Raw genomic sequence first — 26,386 nt, 5'->3', positions numbered from 1 at the left:
AGATCCTCCTTGAAAAGCATTGAGAAGGAACAGGAACTGTTATTCTAGCTGATATGTTGAAAAGGATAGTTTTGAATGACTTGCAACCCCAGAACAGGTTTGTGATTGGCAAAACAGAACTCTTCATTTTCTGCTTTGCCTACCAGAATTCCTGGGACTTTGTGTACACAAGACAGGGGATACTGATGCCCTGGAGCTCAGTGCCCCTTTCAGGTGTCAGCATACTTGGAGAATGAAGACTGTAGGGGGGGTGTCTAATTTTGCAGGGAAAAAAAAAAGATATGGGGGTTTTGTCTTCAAAAGAGCACAGTGTAATTTGTGATCCTGAACTATTCATGTCACCTAGACTGGCAGCAGAGTAGCACAGCAGCTGAGAGATCCAGCAGATAAAATATTCATGTTTTGTGTAAGCTGCTAGCCTCATGCTGGAAAGAGAAATTTTGCTGGCTTTCCTTTTCATGTGCGTTTCTGCCAAATATTCATTCTTTCCACTGTACGTTGTGTTTTCATAATGGGCTCCGAGCGTGGTGTGACGGAGGCTGTGTTTTGCTGCAGCTCTCTGCCTTGGAACAGGAGTGTCTCCCTGTAACCCAGCACACCTATTTCATCTGTTTTGCAGTCTGGAGGCTGCCAGCATCGGATTCATCATCATCATAGACAGACGACGGGACAAATGGAGTGCAGTCAAGGCATCCCTGACACGAATAGCAGTAAGTGCTTGCTTTTGTTATTTATCTTCTAGAAATTAAAATTGTCTGCTGAACCTTCAGCACACGATACAGCCTCCTGTGCTCATTTTAAGCTCCTATTTTCTGGCTGTGGATGCAGATTCTCCTCGGCCCTGCAGCTCATAAGTGTTAAATAACAGAGGGAGGAAGCTGCAGAGACAAATTACATAGTCTTGTTTACTGCTGAATTAGGACAAATTCCTTGTTTTCTGGGTTGACTGCAATATATATTCTAGTAATTTGAAGTTGGTTCCTAGAGGAGTATTAAGAGGTACCCCTTCTGTGCCCTGAGGAGGGAATGACGTGGCCTGCTTATGAAAGAAATAGATCCCAAGGGATTTGTGTTTGCACAGTAGTAAACGATCTCTGTCAGAAACTCTTAATAGCTTATTTGCAAAACTCAGAGCTGGGCACTGATTTTCAGTGCTGAAAAAAGCAGCTGGTTTTATATACATCACTTACTAGGAACATTTACTGTGTGAGGACCAAGCACTTACACACAGAGGTGTAGGATGCAGGATGACAAAGGCGACTTTAAGTTCTTTCAAGGTATTTAGACAGAAATGTTTTTCATTCTCAGGCTTTTTTACTGCTCTCTTCAAGAAATTGTTCTTTTTCTATGCTTGATGAGCTCAGAGGAGTGTGAGAGATGTAGGCTGGGTGTTGCAGGCAGGGCCATATCTGATGAACATGTTGAGTGCCTGCCTGTGTGTAAAAATATGTGAGGTTAAAAAGATTCAAAACCCTTTGCAGGGTGAATAGGTAGGTCAGCTTGGGGAATCCATCTGTGCCACCAGCTTCCCTCACCAGACCAACGCGGGCAGCCAGCTTTGCCCTCTAGTGGCTGCAGCCTAAAAAATGGAAAACCTTCTGGTGTGGTGGTGCAAATGGGGCTTGGTGGGGTTTGGATATGGGGGAGAAAGGCACTTGTCAGGAACTTTGGACCACTGTGATAAATCTGTATCATGAAATAACGTGTGGCTGGGCAGTAAAATCCATGGGTCAGTCTTCCTGCTGGGCTTGGAAATAGTGACTATGAGCACATGCTGAATGGACCAGCTGAGGCAATGAGCACAAGTCCTTTCTACTTAGCCCTACTGGTGAGGATACACTTGGCTGAAAATTCCCTTGCAAGGTAGAAATGTGCCTTCTAAGAATTCTATATTGCTTGCAGGGAGCATTTCCAGGAAACCTGCAGCTGGTGTTTGTCCTGAGACCCTCCCGCTTTATCCAAAGGGCAATCGCTGACATTGGCATTAAGCTCTATCGAGATGACTTTAAAATGAAGGTACCGGTAAGCATGCAGTTTTTTGTCCATGCATTTTCTTTTCTCCATTTCTGCAGTTCTGGGCTGTCAGCAATTTCCCATAACCCAGGATTGCAAGTGGCACCTGGGGCCTTTCATCTGGGTCTGTGGGGTGATGCCAAAGAGTTATTTAGCAGTGGACGGTTCACAGTGTTTAATGGGCATGTTTCCATGTCCAGTCTAGCTATACAATGTGACTCCGTTTTTAAGTACTGGCATTTTAATTCAGTGGAGATGTTCCCTTCTTGTAGGCAGAGGTAGATCCCACTCCAGTGACAAACATAAGTATTCAGGAATACAGAGCAGCAGAAGCCTAGGGCTGAATTCTGCACTATTTGATGGGTTATCCATGGCAGCACTAACTGTCCCTGTAACATTGCTTAGTCTGAATGTCTTTTATAATTCCCATATCCTCAAGATTCAGAGTTTGTGTTTTACTTATTTTTATTTGCACTTGGCATATGCTGTAGGTTGATGAGACTGTGATATGAAGAAGGTTAGCAATCCTGAAAGAGTTGGAGATTATTCTGTGAGGGGTATTTTAGGAGTTGTTTTTAGCTGCATGTTTGCAAGTGGTGTCAAAATTTTTAAAGTTTTATAAATAAACTTGAATTATGATTATTGATGATATTTTATCCTGGATCAGACTCATATTGTGTTTCACAGTAACTTTACTGGAGGGATTTCAGATGTTTTGGACTTTGTTTTTGGGTTTATGTTGTTTTGCAAAATACTTATGGCTCTCCTCTAACAAATTCTAGCTGTATTGAAACTCAGGTTTGAATTCAGATGTTAAAAACACTTCCCGCTTCTCCTGAAGTGAGAGACAGCAGCTGTTTATTGCAGTGCACACAGGAAAGGAAGCATGAATAGATATTTGGTTACTGTGGTTAAATTGTAACATTTACTGTCATTTGGTAAGGGTGGCTTTTTGGTAAAATGCAAAGTTGATGAAAAACTTATGCTTGAATACAACCCAAAATATTTTATAGTACTTTAAAAAATGCATGTACCTATATTTAATATGCCACCATCTGTTGCTATAGCAACTGTTGTACCAGTGACTGCAGCCCAGAAAGGGACAACTTCATGAAGGACTGGCATTTTCCAACAATTCAGCATTTCCTATACTTTTAGCAATTTATTTGACATCAGAGTTGCATTTCAAAACTTGGAAAGGATCAAAGTTGGAAGGGAGGTTAGTTCTAGGCAGGGGCCAAGCACTGCATTAAGTATGAAATGCTAACTTATCTTTCTTACAGGCAGGAAAATCAAGATATCAGTTTAGTTTGGGGTCATCTTGGATATTTTGAGCCATCCTGGGTATGCCCACAGAGCTCTTAGAGAGCAGCCTTACAAAAACTAAGAGCATGACATGCTTGCCGCCTCCTGCCCAGATGTCTTTAGACAGCCTGTCAGATTTGTAGACAGGCTGCCCACATATGTCTGATGCTATTCTAAATTACTTAGGGTTGTACTAGAGGTGGTGTAAGTTCCTGGCATCTGTCGTGCTCTCTGGGGGGGCTTTTCTCCTGTGTTTCCCATCTTAAAAATACCACCTGGGCATGTCTTGCATACCCCAGTTTCAGAGCAGGGAAGTTACTGAGAGCAATATCTCTTTGTCCTCCTTGAAAACAGCATCCTAAGTGCCAAGCAGGAGAACAGGACCACAGAGTTCTTGTCCCACTGGAGAGGTCCTTACTCAAGGAATTAGGGATCAGTACCTATCTTCAGTATCACCATGATCTTTTAAATTCTTGGCAGGTTGTTTGTTTGTGTTGTGTGTTTGGCTCTATGACAACATTCATGTCATAACTGGCCCGTGGATGGGTGGCATTTCCTATCACAGCTGTGAGTCAGGACCAAGACATGAGCATTCAAAACGAGCTCCAAGAATATTGTGTGTGTTTGTTAAGGAAACATTTGTTTAATAGTTTATTTGAGCTATCAGACTGCAAATATGCTCAGTAAAATAGATTTTCTGGGTTAAATCAATACTGGAATGAGTAGAAACCGGAAGATCAAACAGGAGCTGGAAATAAAGGCTGAAATTACCAACCAGACACCAAAAAGGAAATGCAGGATTTATATCACATTGACATACAAATGTGGGTAATAAAACCTCATCAGGTAAATTTCTATTGGGATCATGATTTGAGTAGATATCATTAGCCAGGATCAAGATATAGAAATATAGGAGACACAGTAGGGTTCATCTGAGATTGAAATCTATGAATTCAAAAGAAACACCCAGAGATGCACCCAAGGAACATCCCGTCATAGGAAGTGAATTAAAGCATCTTCAGAACATACAGAAAAGTCTGAACAATCTGTCCACAGCAAGTACTTCCCTGAGCTTTGTAGGCTGTGACTTCTTTTTGACAGCCTAACCCATCCAGAAGCAGCCCCCCACAGCTCCATGTTCCACACTGATCCTTCTCTTCTAAACTCCTGCTCCTTTGCACTCTCCAGGTGACTGACTGTGACTGTCTCCTGTCTGGCAAGCAGCATGGGAGATGCTAATGCTCACTTAGATTGGTTTTTTAGACAAATGCTGGATTGCTCATAGGCTTTCTCCTGCAGGAATGCCTGCATGGTGAAGACCCACACCCCGTTGGGTAGCACCATAGTTGGCAATATTAATAGGTTTGTTTAGTGGCTCATGCTGAGCGTACCAAGTTAAAACAAATATAAAATTCTTTCTAAAAGAAAACTGCATAACAGTGTACCTCTGTGGTTTCAGTGAGGTTTGAAGTATCAGAAGAGTTCCATCTTGTCAGCAACATCTCTGATGGGGAAGAGCTACAAAGCAGTTAAGATTTACTTTTTCAAATGTGATTTCCAATTCAGAATTAGTGCATAGACTTTATGTTCCAGTGTGAGGCCTTTTCAAGATGATGCAGCTTTTTGAGTTTTCTGGCTTTGATCATAACAGAACAGTGTTTCATAACACATTCAGGGAACAGTTTTTCCTTTAACTTTGGCTGAGATACCTTTCTTTGCTACAGTTTCTTCACCAACAAGATGATCTTGTTTCTGTGTTTAAAGACAGGGGTTAAGGAGAAGATGAACTGCTGGAAGTGAAAAAGAACAGAGTGAGGGCCTACTTGAGAGTTTTCAGCCTGTATGGCTCCCTGGGGCCAGATGCATCCTCCACTATATTCTTGTATCCAAGTCAAGTTAAAGTCTGGATGGATGGACAACTACATGTGGTTTTAAAACCTAGTTTCATGATGGGTTAGGAGGGTAATGGTAATGGGTCATACTCTGCCTGGAAGTGGGCAGCAAGTGGAGTGTTGTAGTGAGTGATATCTGCTGGGATCTGCCCTGTTTGATGTCTTCATCAATGACATGGAAGAGGCAACAGGCTGCACTGTCATCAAGTGTGCAAATGACACTAAACCAGGAGGAGCAGATGGTATGCTCCAAGACAGGGCCACTGGAACAAAAACTCAAGGAATGGGCTGATCAGCATATTATTTTATATATACCAAAGGGGCAAAGCAAAGTCCTGCAACTGGGAAAGATTTTCTTTCCACAAGGATTTTCTTACTCAAGAAAGAACTCATGTTCTTCCCTTCCAACAACGCAACAGTTGTGTGGTTGACAATTCACACTGTAGCCTGACTATCTGGGGAGCATCTCTACAGAAAAGGAGCTGGGAACTTGGTAAACAGCAGGCTGTACATGAGCCAGAATGTGGCCTGGCAGCAAAGGAAGCCATCAGCATCCTGCATTAACAGGAGCAGTATGAACGGGAGCATAGCCAACAGGTTGAGACAACCACACATCCCCCTTTACTTGGCTCTAATTAATTCACATTGAGAACACCCTGAGTTTTGGTTCCCCTAGTACAATAAAAATATTAATCTGGAGTAATCTTGGAAAGCCAGGAAGGTCAGGACTTGGAGCATGTGTTCTGTAAGAAGATGCTGAGGGAACTGTGCTTGCCTAATGTGGAGAAGGGAAGGCTTGGGAGGGTTAATATGACATAGCAGCAGCTTTCCAGTCCCTCCAGGATACTGGGCACTGCAGCCAGCTTGTGTGTGGTGGCAGGATAAAAAATAACTGACATAAAGTGAAACAAGGGCAGCTCTGACTTGACATAAGGAAAAACTTGCTCACCACAAAGACAGTCAGGCAGCAGACCAGACTGCCCAAAGAGGTTGTACAGTCTCAATCCTTGGATGGTTTTAGTCTTAGGTGGATAAAGACCTGAGCAGCCTGGTTTGATCTCACAGCTGACACAGCTTTGAGAAAAAAGTTGGACTAGAGAGCTGATGTTCCTGCCAACCTGAATTAGAAAGATTCTGTAATAAAGACCAGCTAAAAACTTGTCCAGGTTTGTTCTTGAGGCTTTTCTTAGAGAACTCTTATCCTAGAATATGCATCCTCTTGTCTCCATACATCTACACTCATCTCACTGTCCAGTGTTTGTCAGTGTAGTTACCATGCACCATTGGAGCCTGCTGACATGCAGAGCTGCTTAAGCTTTCTTTAAATAGGATCAAGTAACACGTTTGACATATTTTTGACATTTATTTATTTATTTAAACTTCGTAGTCATTTCTACTCAACTTTTTATTCTTCTGTTGCTGAAATCATGGCATATCTTCTAGCTGTTGCAACAACAATAAATGAGTATTACTTGTGTAACCACTTGTGTTGACAAATTTACAGTGGTTGCCAAAAGTTAATGCTGCTTATCTGAAGCTGAACTCAAGTCTTGTTTGGCTTTCTTCAAGCAAGTCTAGTGGTAAGGAGATTCTAAAGTAAAATAATTGATCTAGCTGTATTTCTCCTTTCTTTTTAATTATGATTTTAAATGGAAAAATGCCAGTGAATTCAGTGAACATACAGTGCCAAAAAAAAATCTGAAAATGGAACGAAAAATCTTATTCTCAATGGTTTCATTTCAGCACTTCCCTGAATCAAGTGGTTGGTGTTGAAGAAGCTGTTTAACTTGCCTGTGCCTCTATTTCTCTGTAAATAAATGTTATCTAGAGAATAAATTATGTTATGGAACCTTGTCTGAACATTATCAATACCATACTTTGGCTCTTGATGCACATGCAAAATGAGTCAGCCCTGCAAGGAGGAAGATGATGTCAAACCAAGGTTGGTTCAAGAATGTCCATGTACACATTGAGAAGGCAAAATGTAGGGAAAATAAACTTTGGCCATGGCATGACAAAATGCAAGATGAGAACTGATAGCCTCTGGTGGAACTGCAGTGGTCATCCATGTTCAGGCAAACCCCAATCCTAGGAACAATGATTGAAAGGCATGTTATTTCTCTCAGTCCAGTGTGTTTGGATTCGTTTCAGATCATCATGTTAAATTCTGTCTCTGATCTGCATGGCTACATTGACAAGAGCCAGCTGACCCGGGAGCTGGGAGGAACCCTGGAGTACGGCCACAGCCAGTGGATCCATCACCGCACGGTGAGGGCTGCTGCTCTTGCACATCTGCTCCTCAACTGTCCCAGGCACAAATGCAGAGCAACCATTAAGCAGGAGCTTTTCAGTTGCATTACAGCCTATGGATTCTGCTAGGGACCCAGGGAAAGAGGAAATCCATGACTCAAACAGAGAAAGGCAAATTCCCCAAAAGTTTGTAAGGGAAGCAGTAATTGCATCTCACTGTGTACCTGGCCCAGGGCCTAACAGTGTCGTGCTATTCTTACTCAGCAAGGCCTTCTCTTGCCTTTTAAATAATTGATGGCATTCATAGGACTTCAGCTGAAATTGAAAATAGGCTGTAGCACTTTGCTGACTTTACAAAGGTCAAAAGTAAGGTCAAAAGTCTCACTTTAATGATTAATTATGTCCACGCTTTTAAGAGAATAAAAATACTCAGGGCACTATATTTTATTTTTCATTTCTGCACTATACAAGCATGCACTCCAGCTGGGTCTTATTTTGGGTAACTGAAGAACAGTTGTTAGTAGGAAGGCAAAATATTTTTTGTTCTGTTGAGGAAACTTGTACAGGTTTGATTGTTCCCTTTTTGGGCTGGTTAATGCATTGCAGTGCCTGCTTCAAAACAATGTAAACAATTCATTATGGTGCCCAGTTAAGATGACAGTTCACAAAAAACAGACTCCAAACTCCAGCACATTAGCAGACAAAATATTGTTTCATTCTTCCTAAGCAAAAATGGGCTAAGCTGGGTCACAATCCTTGAAAAGTAATTAATTTCACAGAGAGTTTATACAATGTTTGCATCTGTCTTTGTGGGTCTACTTGCAAGATTGATATATTACAGCACACATCCAATGTGAGCCTCAATATTTTGCAAAGTTCTGAGCAGCCCTGGGTTTGAGTCTGGTTGCTACTGGGCAGGTTACACCAAACTCATCAAAAGAGCTTTTCTGCACTTTTGTCACTTTCTTTCTATAGTTTTTGTGCTTTGCTGTCCTTATAAAATTAAATTTTAGTCTCCTTGAGAGCCACCAAATATTTCAGGCTTCTAAATATGCAAACATAGAATCTGAACTTTGTCTAACATTGATTTTCTACATTTATAACTGTGTTGACTATAATGAGGTTAAGGTTGAGATGAGGGAATAGGCTTATGTGTCAAAAGCATCAAAAATATGAAACTGTCCTTGCAGGAAGAGGGAGTGTGAAGAAATGAATCATCTATAAGAGCTTTCAAACAGCAAAAGGTTTGAAAATATGAAGGGGGATAAAAAGAGGCACAAGAAAGGTTGTATTACTTATTAATGACAGGGGTTTACATAAAGAAATAATACATATTTTGGAAAAATATGCAAACAAAATGAGCCAAGAATTTAGGGCAGTAGGGCTATATAATCCCCAGAGGTTTTGGTTAAATTTGTTGGAAAAATTTTTACCAAGCACAGAGACTGGAAAAAAAAAACAATCCACAGATGTAACTTAGGTACATGAAACAATTTATTGCTCATGTACACAGGAGAAAGTGGGGGCAAGCATGCTATTAAGTGAAACACTGACAAGTTCATGGTGCAGTCAGCCAAGGAATATCTGCTGGATAAGAGGCTGTCATCAGGGAAATGTCTGCTTCCATGGCACCTTGAAACGATCTGACTTCCAGTCTTGCTGAGCTATGGTCTTCATGCCCTTTGCTGCTTCTCTCAGTGTTCTCATATCCTATCCTGCCAGTGCTTTTCTTCTGAAAAAGCTTTACCCCCTGGCTAAATGCCAGTGACACAGCACCCTCCTTGCATCATTCCCTGTTTCTGCTCTTCTCTCTTGGCTGCCAGGAGCCTATGGACTTTCTTGGCCCCAGAGTGCATTTTTGGCTTTCAGTAAATGGCCTTTGGTCATGGATGGCCGTGTCTTGTGTTGCAGTCAGAAGTGTGACATTTCAGCCAACTCTAATCCAGTAGCTTCAGTGCTGAGAACAGCAGCATACAGCTGCAGAGCACCAAGATAGAGCATGTGTGGGTCTGTGCTGCTTGTGTTGAAAGCAGACATGAATTTATGGGGGAAAAGGGAAGAAGGCTGTGAACTCTGCTAGCATTCCTTCATGGGGGGGCATGATTGAGACCACAAATGTGGGCTAATTTCTCTCTACACCTTTTGAATGGTGATCTACCCCCAGTTTGTTTTTCACTGAGCACAAAGCATAATTTCTTCTGTCACTGTTGCAAACAGTGAATTCCCATCATTGCTGGAAAAAGGAAAGCAATGTGCAACAGCTACATAGTGTTTCATTGGGTGCAAGAGCATCCCTAGTGCTTGTTGACTGACTCAGACCTGTGGGGGATTAGATCAAAATGTACAAAGAATAAAGAGCTATACAGAATAACACAACCACCCCCAGATTTGAGCATGATCATGGAAAAACATCCCATGCAGTTACTTGCTACTAGATATAAAGGTTTAATCTCATGTCACAGGTCTGAACATTATATTCTGCTCTGAAAAGGTGGCATTGTTTTTTTTTAGCCTTCCTCACTTCCCCATTCTTCACAAAAACCAGATTTCTGACAAGTTTTGCATTGGTGCACCCAAGTGAAAAAGAAACAGCAATGATCCTATGAATTTATGCATTTTAACTGTATTTGTAGTTACTTGTTCCTGTATTTGTGTACTAGCATGGACGGATGGGAGGAAGGGACTAGAATGCATCTCATACAGATAGGCAAGATGGAAAAGCACATATTCAGAAGTCAGGGAAAGACAGATTACTGCTGAGTGAACAATGGCTGTATAAATATAAAGGCTTTGCCCTATATATTTTAGTAGTGTTCTCAACTTAAATAAAGCCTTCATTAAAATTTTAAATGGAGGAGAATTTCCCAGCAAGCATAGGCAGAGGATCTGAAGTTCCAGGCCTGCCTTTGAAGCTGATGTCCTCTGTGGTTTCATTATGTCTGCTGAGCTCTGGGAGTTCCCCATTGGCTCACAGAGGTGACAATATGTGCAGACCTGTGAAAAGGTCGTTTGTGACACATGGTTTAATTTGTAACTTTAAGCACATCCACCCAAAAAAAGGCAATGTGACCAGCTTTACAGGCATGTAATACTTGCAGCATGGTGTGCCTGAAGCACAAAATGTTGTTAAAGGGCTAAGGTAAATAACCAATCTGTGACTTTATGCTTTTGCTTTTCCAGGCCATTGAAAACTTTGCAATGACAGTAAAAACAACAGCACAGATGCTACAGACCTTTGGAACAGACTTAGCAGAGACTGAACTTCCCAACGATGTGCAGTGCACAGAGGAGCTTCTCTCCTCACACACTGAGCACCACAGCAAGCTGAAGGTGATTGTTGCCCCATGATGGCTCCAGCAGTGTAATAGATGAGCTCTGATCTAACAAAATTTTCTGCCATTCCTTGGCAACCCATTGTCTGGAAACTACTGAGGAGGAGGACAGACACCTGGGTTTAGGAGGTCAATTCAATTCAGCTGTGGAAAAGGACATTTTACAGCTTCAGGAATGATACAATAGGGAAGTCTCACTTTCACCGTGTGAGAGGGAGTAATGGGATCACATCTGGAATAGCATGAAGAGTTCACCAGAAAGGATGGACTTATATTGGAGCAGAAACAGAGAACATCTGTGAGGATAGTCAGGCATAGACAGAACGATCTAACTAGATGATGGCTGTTGTTTTGTTTAAAAAAAAAGTTGGGTCTAGTTTGGCTTTGCAGAGTAAGGATCAGAAGTAAATATTACTGCTGTCAGCAAATGCCTTAGGTTAAACACAAGATTAAAAATACTACCTAAGCTGTATTAGCACAAGAACAATTTTTATGGAAGAACTGTGCAGTGATGTGGGGATTCATCATCTGACAAGTTTATGTTTGAGCCTCATTATCATGTTTATTGCTCCATGCTGGGAAGACACTTATGTGGATGACTTCTTATAGCTTATGTACTATGGCTCAGCATGGCACAATGTTGTTTAATGAAATTCCATTAAGAAATGAAATGTCTCAGCTCATAATCTACAGCATACATTCAATTCTTGGTAGAATAATTTATTCTGCAAGTGGCCTGGTCAGATATTCAATCTGCTCAGAATTACTCTATTCCTTTTCTCAGAAATAGATCTACTATTCAAAGGTAAAAGATTTAGGTCTCTGCATTTGCTAGAAAAACATACCACCTTGGGTAAGCATTTATATTTTGTTTCAAGTATTTTGTATCTATGAAAGGATCCTCCTTTATCATTACTCTGTTGTCATCTAAGAGATGTGAGTGTTGTTAGAAGTACATACAATTTGGATTTTGGCTTGGTTTTTTTCCCCTCAGGATGAGCTGAAGCTAGCAGTGAAGCAGGGGGCCACCTTACTGACATGCATCCGGGAGCCAGTCACCCGAAGTGCCAACAGCAAACTCAGTCCAGATGAACTGGAAAATGTGGCCACAGTGGAAAGGTCAGTGGATCTAAATTACCTTGTGCAACTTGTTAATTTATTCCTAGGAGATGCAAATTTAATTTAAATAATTTAAATATTCAGGTTATAAATTACCATTGATTCACGTACTCAGGATTTATGGACAGGTAAGTCAGAGAAGGAAGTAGCTTAGAGGAAATGACTTGATTAAACTGTCAAGGCAAGTTCAAACAAGTCCTGAATTTCTCAGTAATTTTTGGTCAGACCACTAACTACCTGGCTGAAGATTTAAGGTGAGACTTATTTTCTCCATAACATGTATGTCCTCCAAACTTCTGTGCCTGGTTAGAAAGTAGTACCTGAGTCTCTGTGAGATGAGTGGCTGATGTGCTTGTGAGTGTCTGTGGAAACACTGGGGGAGGAGCAGATGAAGACGATACCTGAAACGTTCTGTGTGTCACAGATGCAGAGATAGAGAGAGAACCCCCCTTTCCTTCCTACAATGCTAGTTATTACCATAAAGCTTTTAGTCACCATGTAGAAGTTTCTGCTGTGCCATGTGATGCAGAGCAAATAGAAATGCCATGCTAGGGTTTCAGTGTGTCTGCATTCACTGGGAACAAAGGTGCTAAAAGTAAAGCTGAGCTGATATTTTTCACTGAATACTTTAAAATCCTTTGAACAGTCATCCCAAAGGAATTTGTGAATTTACCTTGAATTCAAGGACTAGCTTTGATTAAAAAAAAAGTTTTCCAGGGATAGATTGAAAACAGAAACTTGTTTTCGAGACAAATAGGAGGGAGCTATTGGCATTTGACCCAATAACTTGATTTCAGCATGCACTGATCCCCTATCTGCCCAAAGAATGCCCATCTATTGAAATACAAAATATTCAGAGAACACTTCCTTTTCATTTTTTCTACTTGTTTAAAACTGTTCTACTTCATAATTAATGGATCATTGAGAAACTGTGAGGATGACTCACTAGCCTGGTGTCAGATATTTTACTGAAGATATGACACCTTGAGATTAATGTCTTTGCAAATAAATGTTTCATCATTTACACAAAGTAAAACAATGTCCATGGGAGTCATTATGATCTCCTAATCTATTGTTTTTAATGGACTAGGAAAAATTATTCAGCCCTTGCCTACTTCTGAATGGTGACGAAAATTAACAAGTTGTAGAGTTCTGGTTTAATCATTCCATAAAATAATAATTGCATAATATTTAATCTGCATCATTTGGGGATGGACTATCTTTGAAGCATTGCGTGGAAGCTAGGGAGTGACAGCTGCCCTTGGCTGCCAGCACATGGAACAGCTCCAAGTGCCTCTGCCACAGTAGATCCATGTAGTTGTCACTTATCTGTCACATTCCCACCTGTCCTCCTGCAAATTTCATTCTCTTTTGCTTATGGGAGAGTTGACACACAGCCCTCTTACATAAGTTTAGGGCTCCCCACCATCTCCCTGCTCTGCCATCAATTACTGTAACTTAAAAGAAATTAACTATAGGAAATAAGTGCATTCTGTTCATTTTAATTTCTTAACAGGTTGCTGGCTCAGTTGGATGAAACAGAAAAGGCTTTTGATCAATTTTGGACCAAGCATCATCTAAAACTAGAACAGTGCCTGCAGCTTCGACACTTTGAACATGATTTTAGAGAGGTATTTCTTTGTTCATGCTGTCTAGCCTTCTCTGGTAAATAAGGTCAAATTCTATCCATACTTAAGAGTATACCAGCAGTCCAAAAAGGAGGTTGGGAGAGAAGATCTTCATTATGCAATAGGAAATGAATATTCAAAAATTAAAGTCTTGACAGCTTTCAGATGTCTTACAACAGTTGACTAAGGCAGAGTGAGGAAAGTGCCAGACTGTGAGGGCAAAATGTGGAACACCAATAAGTAAATTTATCTTGATAAATAATTTTGCATTTAGGTGTGAAGTTATCAAACATAAATTCTTCTGTGATAGTAAGTCACCAATTCCACCGGAGTAAAGGGAAAACAGTTCAGAAAGCCCAGTGTCAGCCCAGAGACTGCAGTAATACAGATTCTGAAGTGATATAAACCTTGGAGTTACAGGTTGTCAAAACTTTGTGGGCCTAATTAGTGAGAAGCAGGGAAACTCTTTGAAGAACGGTTGGCTGTTGATTTATTCCTTGGATTTTCCATTTTGGAACAAACTGAAAGACTAAACTTGAGATGCAGACTCTTCTCAGAGATGTAGGTGAATGTTTGTTGTAATTTTTATCAGTATCTTGTGATGCGGTTTTGGGTGGGTTTATTTTTTTTTTTGGTTTATGTTTTTGTTGTTGCTGTTTTTTAGGTAAAATTGACATTGGATAACCTCATGGAAACACAAGCAGGTTTTACTGACATTGGAGACAGTGTGACTCGAGTTGAGAACCTCCTCAAGGAACAGAAACATCTGGAAGAGAAAGGACAGGTTTGCACTCAATTTAGTATTCTAGCTGCTATAGACATGGTATTCTAGACTATTGTTATTGTCCTTTTTTTTTTTTTTTTTGGTCCAGATTTACTCTCATCTCATGAGTCGTTACTTTAAATTGCAAAACACAGATCCTAATTTTCAGAAGCCAAGGTTGTTCAGACCCAGTGGTTCCATTAATTACTTGGAAAACTAGGGAAAAAAGTAGGGAAAAACTTGTATAATGATTGTTCCCAGTATGTGAGAAAGGAGAAGTGGACTCCATAATCTCAGTGGGCAACCTGTTCCAGTGTTTGGTCACCCTCACAACAAAAATCTGCTTCCTGGTGTTCAGATGGACCATCACGAGTTTCAATGTACTCATTGACATGGAAGTTAGCCTTCAATGTAAATATAAAATAAGACATATCAGCTATATTAATATTCCAAACCTTTATCCCCAGGCTACAGCAGGTGTTACAGAGAAGGATTATCCTTATTATGCATGTAATTCTAACTTTGGATTTTTCTCATTAATTTCACAGGAACCTTTGGAGAAGGCCCAGTCTCTAGCTCTCCATGGAGAACAGCTCATCCAAAACAATCATTATGCAGTTGACTCCATTAGACCAAAGTGTGTTGAACTCAGGCGGATTTGTGATGACTTTACCAATGAGACCAAGAAAAAATATGATATTTTGGGAAAGTCTCTTGAGCTGCATAAGCAGTTAGATAAGGTGAGTGAACCTTCTCAGATAACAGGTCTGGCAAGGTTATATTAAAAATGAAGGATTTTATTAGCTCAGGTAATTATGATGAAGATAAAAAGTTGTGTTTGGTTTTTCTCTGTTTTATTCAGTAAATGTTAGTATAAATATTGGAGCTTTGCATTAGTTCAGCAAGTTCAATTCTGCATATGCTGATGGGGTGACTGTGGGCAGGAACTATGAGCAGGCACACTATGAGTAACATTGATCCCCTTTTAATGACATGTTAGGGCAAATCTGTTTTTCATAGAGTAGAAGCAACAGCTGACAACTTGGACTCTCAGTGATGATAGTCTTCTTCCCCCTCTTTTCTTTAAAGGCAAGCCAATGGTGCGAAGCTGGAATCTACCTCTTAGCTTCCCAAGCTGTGGACAAGTGCCAGTCACAAGAGGGAGCTGAAACTGCACTCGTTGAAATTGAGAAGTTCTTGGTAACAGCTAAGGAACACCAGCTCTCCAACCCGAAGGAGTTCTACAATCAGTTTGACATGATCCTCACCCCTGAAATAAAGGTGCATGTGCTCACCTAGAAGTTAAAAATTTCTGATTGTTTTGTCCATGAAAGTGTACTGGGCTATATATTTGAGTCTGCTAAAATATGCTTCTTTCCCTACTCCAAAAGGGCATAGAGGTCAGTATTTGTGGCAGTAAGTTTTACTCATAAGAGCAGTCATGCAACACTTACGTCAGTTTCTTCAGAGCAGTGCTAGAAACACTGCTTGAGTCACCACGTCTTGGTCAGTGAAACTGTGATCTGGGCAGAATGCATGGACTGGGCTGCAATAAACTGCAGCACAGTGTGATCTCCAGCTCTAGTCTGAGTCTGGTAGTACAAGCCCTTTCTTCACTCACTCAGTCCAGCACTGACAACCATTTGTTGTTTGCCTTTTCTTTGTCAAGGCCAATGCCCAAAGAATTGTACAAAAACTCGAAGATGTGCAAGAAATGTTTGACAAGAGGCAAGTAAGTCTGAAGAAGCTGGCAGCCAAACAGACCCGGCCAGTACAACCTGTTGCTCCACATCCTGAATCTTCCCCAAAGCGAGCATCACCAAAGATTACCAGACCAGCAGCAGTAGGTAGGCCATGAGAAGCTGCTTTCAGATTCACACCAATGTTTTGTCCACATGGTCATGTTTGATTTTTGTTATCAATATGAACACTTGAATTTGATGTGTAGTGTCAGCCTCGTAGGTCCAGCTAGTAAAAATGAATATGAAATATCTCTCACTGCAAACATACAAACAAGGGTGAATCAAAAAACCCATCAGGTTTCTCCTCCTGGGTCTAATCTACAGAGTACATTTCCATACTGTGTCTCAGTGTGTCTTGTATTGCTAATTCCCAAATACCCACACCAGCGTAGACAATGCAAGCCTGCAATGTAAGCATGTGAACCTCTTTTATATTGCAGATAATGTAATGTGAATATTTGGCTTTCAAGTGTCATAATTCCTCAAGTTGCAATCAGATACTTGCAAAATTAAGGGTCCATTAGTGAGTGACACCGACTCATTCGTGGAATTTTTGCTTTTCCCACTCTACATAGATGTTAGTTCACTTTCTACCTTGTCCTCTGCTAACCACAGAAATTGGACATTGCTTCTGTTTGGAAATAACTGAAAGTTCCTGAATTGAAGTTAGCAGGTGTGTTTAGCCAAGATAGCAGTTTTCTGCAAAGGGAACATGGGTGAAGCTAATTTGAAACACTGTATCCTGGAGACCAGTCCTGTGGCCTTGGTTCCTGTGCTTGGTGGCAGGAAGAGGTTGTCCCTTTGGAACCTTTAGGGCTATTCAAAAGGGGAACCTTTAGCAAAGCCTTAAAAACCCTCTCTAACTTGCATGAAGATCATGCAATAAACTGCTTTCTCAACAGGAAGATTAGGATGGCCAGTAGTAGCCTGACCATTTTGCTTTCTAGGCATACCAGCAGAAAGTCATACCAATGCCCCTGTTCTCCTCTGCACCCAGCATTCATCCTTTCTTCCAAAGGAAAATCATCTTTTTCCCGTTCCCATGCTGGTTTGACATCTGTACATTTTCCCCCCAAACCATGCTGTGTTTTTTATGTACAGTTCCTACCTCAACTTTCAGCTTCTCTTTTAGTTTGAGGCAAGCTGAGAACACAATGCCTGTGAAGAGGTCCTGCTCTGCCACACACACATCCTCCAGCACTGTGCTCCCCTCTTGTACTGGGGTGGGCAGTCAGTTTGCTGGAGTTGTGATTTGCCTTGAAAACTGAACAAAAATACTGCAAAACTGTAGTAGCTCTTTTTCCATTGCATTGAGTTAGAGAAATGGCAGGGAGCTCTGGAGATCATACAGCCCAGTCACCTGCTCCAAGCAGCACTAATGTCAGCATTCATCAGATTGCTCACTGCCTGGCCACTAGTGCTGAAGCAAAGGAAATTGCAGAAAATGGGGTTATGGGGTCAGTAGGTCAGAGCCAGTTTGTTCCTGTCAGTGGCAGCACAGTTTCAGGATGGCTTTTACGTACTGTGAAACTGCATCTTCAGGCTAAAAGCTCATCTTGACATTCTTTTTATGCATGTAGTCTCTTGAAATGTTTTTTGAGCTTCTTTCTTGCCATTTTAGCACATTTGCAGATTTTTTAATTAAATTGTTGATATAGATGGAACCTTATAGAACAGTCACTGGTTTATGACAGTGCTCTAAGTTTTGATTCTTGTTCATACAGCCCATGCCACATACCATCAGCTCTTTCACAGAAAGTCATGAGATGCTCCCTTGTTCTCTCCTTTGAATTGCAGTTCATAGTTATACAACCAAATACAGCATAACTGTGTGGCAAGGCTTAGCCTTTAATGTCCTGTTGCAAAGTAATAGGTAGCTGAAATTTATTTTAAAATACACTCTGGTTGTAAGAAGGTGCAAAGTGCAACCCAGTTCTGTTCAGACATTGATAAGCAGACTCTGCCATTTCATTCAGATTCTTGAAGGTGACTGACCAAGAGTACCTCTGTGCAAAGAAACAGAAATGCCTGAGTATCTACAGCTCATCCGGGGACTCACAGTCAGTGACTTTAGCAGCTAATGAATAGTACATGTATATTCACATATTCTTTATGAGTCACTTTGGTGTTATCCAGTTGTCTGCTACTTTGAAATTCCTGAGTGCCCTTTCCCTCAGAATGCCAAAGCACTTGGCAAGTACTGGTCACTATTTTAACCTCTTTTTTGAGAAAGAAAACTGAAGCAAGATAAACCGAGAAATTCACCAAGGTATTTCACAGTCTGACTCTGAAACGTGTCTGAGAATAGAAACAGGGACACTGAGTCCTATTACAAGCCTGAAAATGAGGCTGTGAAATTCTGCTCTTCTTGAAGCTACCCTCTTTTGGACTTTCCTCTGTATCCTTTCTTCACATTCATGGCATCAATGCACAATCAGCATTTACTTATGGGGAGAATTTATTGAGCAACATCTTGGAAACTGAGAGAGACTTAGAGCACCTTCTTGAAACAGGTTTTGTAACTCATTTGTCATATTTTACCCAGGACATACCTGAATATTTCTAAAAGATTGCAAAATAGAATATGACAACAGGAAAATATCATGTTCCTAGACTGTGTAAATAGAAAGGCAAGCAAAGGCAATAAAATGTGGTAAACAGAAATAGAAGACCAGAAAGAAAGGCTTTTGTCCCCAGGCAGCTGAGTAACAATACCATGGCAGCACTGGGGTGGTTAGTCTGTGAAAGGAAAAAAAGTTACATTTGTTCCAGAATAGATTTTGTTTTGTTCTTCCCATTGCTGACTCTCCATTTTCCTAACAGGGAGCAGTAGGGAAAATTCAATCCAATTCAGGGTGCTAATGGAAAAATCTTCACAGATATGAAGGCTCAGACATTAAATACTCCATTATTGTAACTGTCAGGCTCTCGATGTTACATGGACAAATACGTAGGCAGAGATGGATTTTCTGCACACACGCATAGCTGATACCATGTCTGAGAGAAAGGGCAGGTTTCTGTTGGGGAAATGACTGTCACAGTTTCATGTGCGTGTCCTTATGGTTTCTGGTGACTCTCAGCAATCTTTTAGCTTAGTAAAGATCCAGAATGGCAGCCCAGAGTTGACTCTCCTTCAGTCAACACTTCTATACAGGTCTAGAAATGAAGAATAAAAATTTTACATTAATCCAAATTTTGCTTGATGCTTCTGGTTTCACAAGTGGACTTCCATATTTTGCAGGGACGGGCCTGTTCAAGACTGAAGTACTAGTTCTGGAATTATTGTGATGCTGAAAAGTTTGTGCCAGCTGTATTTAGTGCACGTTTTAGCTGTGAGAACTTGACTAAATATTATTCACAGATCAACCCTGAAAAGGCAGAAAACTCTGTTGACCTTTTTATAATAAGAGCCTTGAAAATATTTAAGTAGTATATATGACACCTTATTTTAAGGACAACTCCATTTTCTCCCAGTGGAAGCTGCTTGAATTCTAATAGCTAAATTTGTCCCTATGTCTGTTGGGAGGAAAGAAGTGGCACTTGATAGGGAAATATTTTTGCTCTGATTCACTTTTGAGGGCATAATTTTTGATGATTTGACTACATATTTGTTCTCTGCATTTCTGTGCAAAACTTTTTAGCATGGAGTGAATTGGAATAGGGCCAAAGAGTCAAACCATACAGTCTGTCAGACACAATGAGATGAACCACAGAGGAGTAAAGGATAATACAAGCAATACAAGCAATTAGAAATTACTGCTGTTAGCATTTATCTATTTTAATTTGCTTGTAATTCTCCCAAACTCTTACTTTTTGAAATGATACTTTCCCAAAGGCAATTCCCTTCAACTTCACATGTTCTTGGAAAATTTCAGTAAAAGATGATTTGGCCATTTCAGTGACCATGGTTAGGAAAAATGTCTTGCTTTAGTTACCTTTCTGACAAGAGCTGGAACACGGCAGCACAAAGTGCTCCTAGAGAGTTCTTTGTGGGCAACATAAATGTGAAATACAGGAGCAGAGATGTCAAAATTTCTGTGAGCTTGTTAAACAAATAACATGTTTAACAGCACATTGCACATACAAAATCCATGACTCACCATACAAGCATCTTAGAAGGCCAACTTGGAACACAAGATTCATAGGGAGGAAAACACAGCTGGAGCCTTTTCAGTTCATTAAATAATAAAATTTAAGCTGGTTCCATCTCAGTTAAATGTATACAACTGCTCACAGGATCCAGTCCAGCATTCCTCACAGTCACTAGTGCATAATACTCACTAACTAATAACATCTGGACAGAGGATAAAGGAAGAATTTCTTGCAAGAGTCTGGGGATGTGTGCAGGGGAAGTGAAGCTGTGGAGAGATTAGCTGACTCAGAAGAGATGGTGTGTGTGACTCATGAATGGTTTGAGAAACCACTAGTTTGTCTGGTTCAGTACATTTCTATAAATGAAGTTGAAAAAAGGAAAAGATACTTTCAGTTTTGTGGCTGTGGGATTGCTATTACACTTGGGCCAGTCTGAGGAAACCAAGTAGTATCTTCTTGTAGAAGAATATTCCACATCCAGGAACCTTGCTCTGTGCTTCTTATATCAGCAGGTTTTCAGGAGGCTTGACAGAAATTTTGTCAGAGAGAAGTCTAAATTCTATTGCCTAAAAATGGCAGTCTTTCTGCCCTAAGCAATTAAGTGACAAACCATAGCTGCTCTGGTGTTTCTTTAGCTGCCTAAACATTATTTTGCCATCACCAGCATTTAAAACAGCAATTAAGCCACTAATTATCTTCAAACTCATGTTCCTATTGGACAGCATGAGCAGTAAGCCCCAAGAAAGTTTAGCACACTAGTTATTTCCATGCTTGTTCTTGTCAAAAGAATTCAATTCTGCTGTAGGTGATGAGTGAGAATGCACAAACCCATACAGAAAACAGAGGGAGAACATGCTGGGGGAATTCCCTCCAAACCTGAATGTAAAGTGTGGTGTTTACTTGAGGGGGGTTTGGAATATCTTACAGGTGCCCAGTATGTATCGTAACCCTTGGCTGTGGCCTGTGTCTCTTGCTAGCTAATGAGTTGCACTTATTCTAGCAGGAGCTAACTTAGGGCCACTTACCCAGGTGAACAAATCCAGCTGTCTCTGAGCACCTGGGAGCTGCCCACAGTTCTGTCTGTCCCTCGGTCTGTCCCTCAGTGGGGGATGTAGCCCTCCTGCAAGAGATCAGCACCTTAGACATGGTGTCTGTGTCCTGCCACAAAGGAGCAGGGGGGAGAATGGGTGAAACCACAGCTTTTTCTCACAAGCTGCACAGCACGTTTTCCTCACTGAATTTTATTTCACTTTTAGAGGGGTGGAGAGACTGCAAAGCAAAATAGAGCACATGAGTCTCATTTTCTAGCAGCTTTAGGGACAGTACAGCCCACTTTACCGTTTGCTGTAGGCTAAATAATACAACAGTGATTTCATACTTGTCATACAACTTGTTCATAAAAAACAGTCAACAGTACTAAAGCCCCACTGGAAAAGTGTAGTGGTGCTTCAGGTGAATGCAAGTGACACCCAAACTCTGCTTTAAAATTCCCTTTGACAATATTGGCTTTAAAAGCAGCATCAAGCAATTTAAAATATTAATGAATTCAAAATGAAATCATCATTATGTGTCATCCAGGGGGTGAAACAATAGGATGAAAACAACCCTGAAACCATGCAGATATTAGATCATTTCTAGTTCTCCTTTGTTCCTGTGCCTTTATTCTTTCAGTAGGCAGTTCAACATTGCAATTTTCAGCTTCTTCAGCAAGACAATACTGTACCGACCTTGAAACAGCCAACTGTACTGAATTCTATGAGGGAGTTTCCCTTATATTTCCAGTTCCACAGCAATTAGTGCAATAATAATTGGCAGGTATTTGGGCTGTTTCTTTCTGTACTGCTTCAGCAACTATTTAAATGCAGTGACAAGTAGCAGTCTCTGACTAGGGGCCAGTCAATAACTGAAAAATTCTCCAGAGCATAACCAAAGCAGCTTGTCTCCTGTTTTCAGTTCATTTCTGGGTCTAACTGGAAAGGGAAGTTCGCTGTGTCAATATGAATCAAATTCATCTCTGAAACAGACTCAGCTGAATTTAACTACTTTCTTATCTTATACCTGTTTCCTTTTTTGAAATATGTCACACACTGAAGAAGCCAAGATTCAGATTGTGAACTGACCTGAGAAATTTGCTGCTGGATCAAGGAGCACCTGCAGTTTGGTTTCTTGTGAATGTGTCATCTTTCATTTAAACTGCACTGTGCTCTTTCCTGGATCACCTGGAGCTGTCTGAGCTTGCAAGTTGTGATCCAGACATCAAAGTTGTAACTGATTTCCACTTTTTCTGCTGATTGCTTTCAGCAAGGGTTTTCATACCAGTATCAACCATTCCTTCAAGCTACAAAATTTTCTGAATAATGAATAAGCCAAACAACTTGGTATTGCTGACTATGCTATTCTAAGCGAAAGTCCTGATGTTTTTTTAAGTTATTTCTGTTGCTTCCCTTGATTTCCACAACATATCCATAAAAATTGTGAATGAGATTGCGAATAGAGCAATCCAAGGGACTGAACTCAGATTTAGAGAGGGCAACTAGACATTGGCAGCATATCTAGGGTATTCAGGTGTGGGTAAGTTTTGAAACAATATCTTGGTGGCCAAGTCTTAGATATATTCTCTTTATGCTGATTTTTCAAGGTATGAATAGGATATAGCTGGGAGAAGCTCCAGGAGGTAATAGTTTTTAGTGTAATAGGTCTGATCACAGCCTGTTTTGTCATGATTGGGGTAGGTGAGACTTTATGGCTAAACAGAATCTCCAGGCTGTACCAATGCAGAAAAGGGTGAATTTGCTGATGCTTATACACACTTTACTCAGAGATTCATGGGAAAACACATAAAAGGACCCCTTTGAAAATTTACCAAATATTCAGGTTTTTCCAAGAGTAGCAGTCACTCTCCCTGAAGATTAGAAAGGCATGACAATTTAGAAGCCATGACAGATTAGAAGCCATTACAATCAGGATAAATAACTTCCATGTGCTGCATCTTACATCTTTTTGTGCTCTTGGTTCCAAATTGTCAGTACACCACTTTCTGGGTGAAACAAAAATACCTTTCAGAGAACAAATACTACTTCAGGGAAAGCTTGCTTGGGGATAGGAAAAAGGTATTTGTTGAAAGTAGTGTTCAAAATCAAAACAAATCCCCTGCTGTATATTCTGAAAGAGTGATGGGAGAGCCAAAAAGCTACATTTGCGTTCCAGCTCCATCCTGGGAACCACAAGAATTCTCTACCAGTTGATTATAGCTGCTGGTGACTGCCAGATTTCACTGTTCCATTGAGGAAACTTTCTAGTATGGAGTCATTGTGAGGAGGTAACAGGCATGAAATGGGCAGTGCCAAGTCCTTATGTCATTCAGCATCGGATAAATCCAAGAAGATTTAGGGAAGAGTTGGAGACAGGCTGTTTTAATTAATTCTCTTCCCAGCTGTGTGATAAGGCTGTTGAAAAGACACAGAAGAAATGTCATCTTCCATCATTATCATCTGTGCAACTCATATGTTGTCTTTTTAACTGAATATAATTTGGGGTGCTTCTATGTTCTTCCTTTTTCCTTTTTAAAGACTACTTTAAAAGAATATAATGACAAGGGCATTTGAAACTTTGTTAAGGTACTTCTTTTAAAAAAGTATTCTGACCTCTCCTACATCAAACCTTTAATACTAGGTCCTCCTCATTCAAAGATGTCTGCATCATTTTTACTATATCCCTCAGCTTCTCCCAAAGAGCAAAAATTTAATGACTATCAAGACTCTCAACACTTCAAAACATTAAACTTGGTGAAACCCTCTTAAAGAAAATGTTGCCAGATGCATTTGAAAACACTAGTTTTTATTCTTAGAAAAAGTGCTTCTTCAATTATAAAGCTTTGCCAGAATAAAAAAGGACTTAACCTCAATTTTGTTCTTTGTTGCCTGACGCAGATTCTTTCAGCATTTCATCTGCCTTTCATACATGTTTTCACCCATGGCATGAATGGCTGCCCACATCAAGTCAGCAGTGAAGAAAAGAAATAGTGCTGTTGGCCTTGTACTTGCATGTGCTGTGAACTCATTAACAATCATAAAACAAAGATAAAGTTGTAATAGATATTATTTGCTACTCAAGCCAAATGTATGATTCCCATTCTCATAGTTCAGTCTAACCTTTGCTTTGGACAGCAGGCTCAGCACAAGTGGTTTTGTTGTTAAGGATGACTGTCCAGTAGCCTCAGACACCTCAGTGTCAGCTGGGCACTTCAGAGCCTGCAAGGGCCACCAAACCTGACACAACATGGCATATTCTGAAATAATATCCTCAGATTCTGTCCTTCCACACCTGCCATTGTGCCTTGCTGAACTCCTGTGATTACTCTTTTGAAAGTTGTTCGTGTAATGAAACCTTAAAGGGAACAATCCTTTAATCCAACACCAATCAACAAACCATTACCAGAAACAAAATTTCCTGGGAACCCACACAAGAAACACCATGCAAGTGACAATTACGCAAGTTGGTACAGCTGGCTAACATTTGCCTGTGCTGTCCTAAAGATGCTTTTCCCAGGGGCAGCCAAACCAAAGTAATCCTTACAGCATGGAGCTGAAGATGCCAATTTGTGACAGTGCAGCACTGAACAAGGAAACCCATCCCTTGTTCCACCCAGTCCATCACTGCTCCAGCACAGCTCAGTTCTCTAAGCCAGGCCTCATTTACCACTTTGCTCATTGCCTTTATTAGGAAGTAGAATTTTAACTTTTAGCACATTTTCTAATGCTACTTTCTTTTTTACTCTTTCAGCTACCAACAGGAGGTCTACAGAAATTTCCTGCCCTCCAAAGACCGTTTCTGAAGTAGAGTTATCAAAAAAGAAAAGCATTAAGAAGACAAAAGGTGGAATTAAGGTAGGATTACCTGTAATTTAGAGACATCCTATATTGTGAGAGAACGCAAAACCTCATAAATATAGATTTACACACCTATACTTGGAATTTAAAAAACAAATTGGAGCATTGCTAATTTAACTCTGGTAAGGACAAGCGACTTTAACCTAAGTTGTCTGTTATCCACACCCCTGACTTGTTCGTACATTTTATCTTTATTCCCCTAAAGCTGAAAGCAAAATTTAAATGCAGTTCATTTTCTGAAATGGCTAGCACAGCCCACAACTTCAGCAATAAGCACAGAATAAAACCAAGTTATCAGCAGGAACATACAAGTAGTCTTCCCTTTGCCTAAACTCACAGAAAGTGACATTAGAATTAGTTTTACTCTCATCAGTAATGCAGGTAATCAGTTGCATTTCTCCCACGTAGTTAGGTGTATGCAGCAGTGTGGTATAGGCTTTATAAAACATCCATTCATTAATTTTTAAATCCACTTCCCAAGACCACACTGCAAATTATGCCCCCTCCCTATCCTCCCATTGTTCTGATAATAGTTCAGATGAGGACAGTTCATTACTGAATTCCATCATTATCATCAACCAGCTAAATAATTTAGCAATATAGAATGTAAGAATCAGCCCTTAAAAATGAAAGTGCTCAGGAAGTTGGATTCTGCTGGGATTCAGATATTGGCTCGGTTAACAGCAAACTCAGCAGATGGGTTGTTTAACTGAATTTGAAGAGATTGGCTTTTCAGTAAGTGCAAGTAGTGCTTGCTGCTCTTAAAGCTGCAGGCAAAAGGAAGAAAAGTCTGCTTAAAACTTGCCTGGAGAGCACTTGAAATGATCCAACTCTGCAAGACTGGACAAGGGAGTGTGTGAGTGTTTATCAAAACAAACACTGGAGCTGTGCAAAAGCTCTTTCAGCCTGGGCACGGGCTCTGCACAGGTACCTGTGCTCAGCACTGCCTCACCCAGCACTGCTGCTGGGACACAGACACTTCTCAGAGGCACACGGACGATTCCCAGATTTCTCCACAGGGCATTCTACAAAGAACTCTGGAAATGTGAAGTCTTTGGGTTGGCTTCAGACAGGAAATGAAAAAAATAGTATTCCAGAGTCTAAGGAACAGATTATTATTCATGTAATTATCTACACAAGGAGATAATTCCCCTTCTGTGGTGCAATAATATAATGGCTTTGCCTGGAGTAAGGAATGCCTCCATGCCAACACTGAGCAAGGATAGAGAATATAAATATGAGATATTTCTGCACATCTAGAATTCAATTATTTGAACTTGTCTAATGACTTTCTAGGTTAGGTAGGATCTGTTTTTTATTCTTTCAAAGAGTTAAAATTCTCTAAATAAAAGCATGAGCAA

The 26,386-nt window shown here is 40.5% G+C and overlaps 1 protein-coding gene across 1 annotated transcript in view; it reads left to right on the top strand.

Annotated features, from left to right (window-relative positions):
• MCF2L2 (MCF.2 cell line derived transforming sequence-like 2) overlaps nucleotides 1-26,386 on the top strand; it is a 117,444-nt gene that overhangs the window by 13,000 nt on the left and 78,058 nt on the right. The window contains exons 4-14 of the mRNA XM_041467836.1: nucleotides 620-710; nucleotides 1,903-2,022; nucleotides 7,362-7,478; nucleotides 10,641-10,790; nucleotides 11,787-11,911; nucleotides 13,428-13,542; nucleotides 14,204-14,323; nucleotides 14,851-15,042; nucleotides 15,392-15,583; nucleotides 15,972-16,149; nucleotides 24,919-25,022. Of these exons, the coding sequence (XP_041323770.1) occupies nucleotides 620-710; nucleotides 1,903-2,022; nucleotides 7,362-7,478; nucleotides 10,641-10,790; nucleotides 11,787-11,911; nucleotides 13,428-13,542; nucleotides 14,204-14,323; nucleotides 14,851-15,042; nucleotides 15,392-15,583; nucleotides 15,972-16,149; nucleotides 24,919-25,022 (1,504 nt within the window). The remainder of the gene's footprint in view (nucleotides 1-619; nucleotides 711-1,902; nucleotides 2,023-7,361; nucleotides 7,479-10,640; nucleotides 10,791-11,786; nucleotides 11,912-13,427; nucleotides 13,543-14,203; nucleotides 14,324-14,850; nucleotides 15,043-15,391; nucleotides 15,584-15,971; nucleotides 16,150-24,918; nucleotides 25,023-26,386) is intronic.

This window comes from Pyrgilauda ruficollis, unplaced genomic scaffold (assembly GCF_017590135.1).
Source record: "Pyrgilauda ruficollis isolate IOZ18807 unplaced genomic scaffold, ASM1759013v1 scaffold21, whole genome shotgun sequence".
In the NCBI taxonomy this organism is placed as follows: domain Eukaryota; kingdom Metazoa; phylum Chordata; class Aves; order Passeriformes; family Passeridae; genus Pyrgilauda; species Pyrgilauda ruficollis.
This window is presented reverse-complemented; position numbering and strand designations above follow the sequence as displayed.